Raw genomic sequence first — 5,452 nt, 5'->3', positions numbered from 1 at the left:
CCCTCTGCAAAGTCCCGACAGAACCCGCTCGTCTCCCCCGAGCCAGAGCTCCTCTGCTCGTCTTCCCCGAGCCAGAGCTCCCCTCCTCCGCTCCCCGCAAAGCTCTCACGCGCGTTGCCGGAGCTCCTTCTCTCCACGCCGCCGCCGCGTTGCTTCCCCCTCCTCGTTCCCCATGGCGAATCACGGCGAGGAGAAGGAAGGCTTGATTTTTTTTTCGATCTGTTATCCGACGGCGTACTTCCCCGAGGGCGGCGAGCCGGAGCTACCCCTGCGCGGCGTAGACCACCTCTCCAAGCGCACACCGCCGAGACGCCGAGGCCAAGGCGGAGCTCCAGGCCATCAAGGCCACGTACGCCGCCGAGTCCGCCAAGCGCCGCCGCCTCCCCGACTGGTCCAAGACACTGGCCCCCGCCCCCGTCTGCCCATGACCCAACCCAGTCCCCACGGCCGCGTGCGCCTCCTCGCCGTCGTGGTCCTCGGTGCAGTTCTTGAGAGCCTGCTTTAGATTCATCCAAGCATCCATCCATTCTTCATCAAGCCGTCACAAGCAGGCAAGCATGCAACATGCCAACATGCAGAGACAAGAATTTTGTGGAGTGTAATTTCACTGAATTTGGTTTTCAGTAGTGAGTCTAAGATCTTACTGTAGTTAAGAGTTCAAATCAATAGATGCCTGTTTTTGCAAGTTCAAATCAATGGATGTGAACTAGCTGCCTGGTTTTTTTTTTCATTTTGGATTAGTCACTAATTTTCGGGAGCATTTCACTCACTGCAAAAGCTACTGCATTTTCCAGTTATGAGAAATGCATCATCCAAAAAAATTGCAGGACCATCAACTCATTGCAAGTATACCCCCCCTACAGTGAAATGCTCTGCCTACGAAGCCGTGGCAATCCAGCATCACTGCAAAATTGTTCAGCCATTGGTCGAACACTTTTAGTAATTCTAGAGCTGTTGAGTTTTCTGAATCTGTATCTATCCATCTATATGCAAAAGTTGATGCCATCATATCTGACGCAGCGAAACTTGTGAACAATTGAACTGTCGGGACTCCTGCTCTGATTTTCCTGTACTATGCATCGACATCCGGATATCAGGAAGAGAAATGTCCAACTAGCTTTGATAAATCCACATGGCACCTACTCTTTCGATCCAACTACTTTGCAGTGTTCTCAGTACTGAGTCTAAATTGATTTTGTTTTCAGTAAGGATCTCAAGTTCTCAATTATGACAACATTTGGTTTTCAGTAGTGAGTCTAAGATCTTACATTAGTTAAGAGTTCAAATCGATAGCTTCCTGTTTTTGCAAGTTCAAAATGAATATTGGTCCAAAAAATAGAATCATCTTTGCCCATTTTCCCATATTCTGCTTCCTTGTCTGTTTTGTAACTATTCCAGGGCATGCAATTTTATTCGGTGTGGACATTGATCATATTAATTTTTCCCCATCATGCAATCAGTTCTACTTGTAAAATTTGTTGGAGAAAACTGAATATTATACGAAAGTGCTGATGTGATCACAAGCTGCAGTGCTCTCGGTATCTGGACCGCAAGTCCTTCTTGTGATGAGTGCGGGTGGACTGGTCTATCCAGGTGGAAATTCCAGCGATGACAGTAAACCCGCCAAGACATTCCCCGATTCATTACATGAGTTGATTTCATCGTCCAGCCTAGCTGCAGTCATTTTTCCATTCACCCCCGACTCCTCCGCATGTCCATTTGTTTGGTTCACCCCAAGCAAAGTTGCGGTCATTTTTCCATTCACCCCCAACTGTTCCCCATGTCCATTTGTTTGGATCACAGCAGTACCATTTTCAGCCATGCGGTCCTCCAGGCCAAGACCGTCTCTAATCTCCGCAAATGGTTTCATTTCTTCAGCACAATGCTTAAACAGTCCAACGAGGCGCTCGTATGCTTGTACACTTGCATCCCCCATTCTTACAAGCTCCATGGCCTGCATGTACATGTTGAAATGCCTGTAACTGAATGGGTTGTTGCTGCTAGCATTGTCCCTCTGGTATTGACTAAGATGCGGAGGCAGGATGCCCCGTGCGTCTCTTGTCCACCGCTTCACAATATGCTTATGTGGTATCTCCATTACTCGGATGAAGTCGAGAACCTACGTCAGTAAAATTCAACCCATGAGTTGCTTGTTTGTATTATGAAATATGGTACAACTATAAGTCAGTACCTTTAGAACATGGCTGCACAGCATCCCCATGTGGGAGAATTGCCCGCACTCACAATCAAATTCATCACCACCGTCTATGACGGTCACTTTGTATGAAACCCTACACCATCTCTCTCTCCTTGTTGCGTCCGTATGTATTGCCACATATGTTTTCCCTTTCTCAACCTCTTCCACCTGGTAAGCACCGCATTCATATATGATGTGGCCAAACTGCTCAAACATTGCCCTAGTGTATATCTTGCCAGCATGCCTTTCAGTGGCCATGTTTGCTCGGAACAATGGTCGCCCCTGCAAAATACAAGTGTACGGTGGACAAATCAGATAAGAAAGAAACATGATAATGACTTGTCTGAACTACCACAGAAGAAGTACATTCTTACAATTAGGGTCCTCTTCTCCTCATAATTTTCCTCCGCTTCCCTGTCGAACTGCAGCACCATGTATTTTCTCACAAACAGATGCATAGGACATCCTGGAGGTATATAGTTCTTCAACATATGGTTCGCGCCTTCACTCCGCTGAGTGCTAGTCATTTTAGCACAAAACACACCCTTGAAGTACGGCTTTGCCCACTTGTGGCGCGTCTCATATATATTAGTCATGTACTCATGTGACTTCAAGTTGTATTTATCTATTAGATACTTCCAGGCCTCTTCAAAGTCATCAATTGTCAGCATGTGATTTACGACCTTGTGAATCTGCTTGGAAATCACTCTTTTTGGAGTACAATCGACCCAATGACTCTTTCGCCTTCTTCAGCACATGCCACTTGCACCACCGGTGCGCCGTATTTGGCATCACGTTCTGTATGGCCACCTCCATCGCCCGATTTTGGTCTGCAAAACAAAATGTATAGCATCTGGGTTATCCACGCACGAACAGTATACCAATTCATTACGATATTTTGTACGCTCATACTCCTAACCAACTCTTTTCAGACCTGTTAGAATTGTTTGCGGTGCATTGCCACCCATCATTCTGACAAACTCTGCGAAAACCCATTCGAATGTTTCCACCTTCTCATCTCTCACCAACACGCCAGCCAGTATAATGCTCTGGAAGTGGTTGTTCACTCCAACGAACAGCCCGAAAGGCATGTCGTACAGGTTGGTCATGTAAGTCGTATCGAAAGTCACAACATCTCCGAAAAAGGTGTGCTGCAATCTGTTGTTCCCATTAGCCCACATAAGAGTACTTATCCTCCCGTCCTTGTCAGCTTGTACTCGGTATGTGAACTGTTGATCTTTAGCGCGTAACTCCTGAAACACCTCCATTGTTTTGCGGACATCATCTTCAGCCTGATCACGCCCAATTTTTCCACACAAGTTCCGCAATGCTCTCTTCGTGAATCGTACATTTTCCATCTTCCAAAAAAACTGCCTATGATGCTGTACACTTTTGACAGGTTCACATTATTTTCCCGCAGCTGCTTCACCAAATCTCTGCTGTATACATCGATATGCTTGTGTGATGGCCAGTGCAAAGTCTGCCCGTACGTAGGTGACAACGAGTGATTGTGCTGATCCCGGTGCTCTGATATATACCACCCATTATCTTTTGACCGCAGCACCCGTACTAGAGCAGGGCATTCACATCGACAGGATCGAGTATTCTCGGCAATGGGTTTCCCCTGGAACATCATTAAGCATACACGACGTCAGATACTTCACGACATATCAAGAATCTCCTATATATAAGTAAATTAGTACAAGCTGAAAGATCGAACCCATACCGCACAGCCACAAACTATCTCTTGCATGCACTTCGCCCTGTTAACATTTAGCCTGCTTTTCCCATATCTAATGCCGAACTCTTTCTCCCACGAATACAGATTGTAAAAGTCATAAGCTTCTCCAAGAGTATCGAAGCTGACCCCTATCTTCGGCACAATTACATTCTCACCCGGAGTTTCAGCAAAAACTCTGACCAATTTCTCAAGTGCTGTCATCCTATCCAGGCAGGGGGCACGCCCTGGTGCAGCAGCCCCAACCCTGACCCTGTGTACATCAGCCAACATAATGCATTCTTCTTAAACACCGCAATGAGTAAATCATATATGTACAAAATTACTCCATATGTGTGTCTCATGGTTTTGCCCATGCAGCTGTCCAATGGTATAATTTCACATTCTGATGAATATCACTGGGCGCACAATATGGGCAATTGCATAGTTATCCATGGGCAATTGCAGAGTTTATAGTGATTACAGGTCCAAGTTCAAACTGAATACTATCTTTTCACCTTTGGTGGATTAATTTGCTGTTATCTACGGCAAGCATGGGCATTTGCATAGGTTTCAGTAGACCAGCCTACACCAGGGAGATGAGTCCACCCACTAATCGTAGCACGAACCCAATTAACTGGCTACCATATTCAGACTTACAATTCTAATAAAGCTAGACATACATACCTTCTTGTCCATCCCGGAGCCTGTGGATCAGCTTGCTCTATTGAGTGTTCAGATGCCTGCGGCCTGTCATCCCGCTCTACGGTTGCTCCATGAGGCGGCGAACAGATACGCGCATCTGCGCTGGATGCACTCGCCGCCGGCAACGACGACGCCGGCACGGGAACAACAGGATATCGGGCTGGCTCCGTCGGTACCTCGCTGTCATTCACTTCCTCAATCAGAGTCCTTCTGCAAGAACACATCAATCAGAGGTAAAGTTAGATCTAGCGCCTGACCCGAATCCGAAAGCAAGTCCAAATCCAACCAGAGAGTGAGCAAGTTCACACGGAGGAGCAAGAATAGCACCTGTTGAACGGCTGCAGCAAGAACTCCATCGCCGTCGGAGGCGGGATACTGTGCAGCCGCCGCGAGCAGACTGCAGTATGACGATAGCGGCAGGGAGTGGCCGAGGTATGAAGGAGGTCGCCCCACCTACCCATTCCTACATTTACTCCAGCTAAATCACGTCGTTAGCAGCACGCACGATGATCCGAGCCAAGGATCTGAAGTCAATCCATGCCGGCCTGGGAAGTACGAGCAAATCAGACCCACCGTCCAGACTAATTTATCCATTCCTTTGCACTTTCCACGTCGGATGTTGGGCCCAGCACCTGTCACGTGCGCGCGCTAAGACGAATCACGAGGCCATATTCGAGGGGACAGATACTGAGACCACTCCAGCTCGTGATCAATTCCTCCGCGTCCCCAGTGAAGCACCTATCGGCTATCGCTGTGTAGCTTCGTGAGTTTAGACATGGGCCAACGAAGCCCACTCAATGACAGGCCTGCAAAAAAGTCCCCAGAGTAGCGGC

General features: G+C 47.6%; 1 protein-coding gene and 1 pseudogene across 1 annotated transcript; both read right to left on the bottom strand.

The window, feature by feature from the left end:
• Nucleotides 1-656: 656 nt before the first annotated feature.
• LOC123153652 (protein FAR1-RELATED SEQUENCE 5-like) lies at nucleotides 657-3,306 on the bottom strand (annotated as a pseudogene).
• Nucleotides 2,786-5,183, bottom strand: LOC123149014 (uncharacterized). The gene is made up of 5 exons (XM_044568543.1): nucleotides 4,947-5,183; nucleotides 4,602-4,829; nucleotides 3,924-4,188; nucleotides 3,132-3,821; nucleotides 2,786-3,027 (listed from the first exon to the last, which is right to left on the bottom strand). Exons 1-4 carry the CDS (start codon nucleotides 5,078-5,080, stop codon nucleotides 3,387-3,389), a joined length of 1,062 nt encoding a protein of 353 aa, XP_044424478.1. The 5' UTR covers nucleotides 5,081-5,183; the 3' UTR covers nucleotides 2,786-3,027; nucleotides 3,132-3,386.
• Between the last annotated feature and the right edge of the window lie 269 nt (nucleotides 5,184-5,452).

Source organism: Triticum aestivum, chromosome 7A (genome assembly GCF_018294505.1).
Source record: "Triticum aestivum cultivar Chinese Spring chromosome 7A, IWGSC CS RefSeq v2.1, whole genome shotgun sequence".
Classification (NCBI taxonomy): Eukaryota; Viridiplantae; Streptophyta; class Magnoliopsida; order Poales; family Poaceae; genus Triticum; species Triticum aestivum.
The sequence above is the reverse complement of the archived record's forward strand: the minus strand, read 5'-3'. Positions and strand labels throughout refer to the sequence as shown.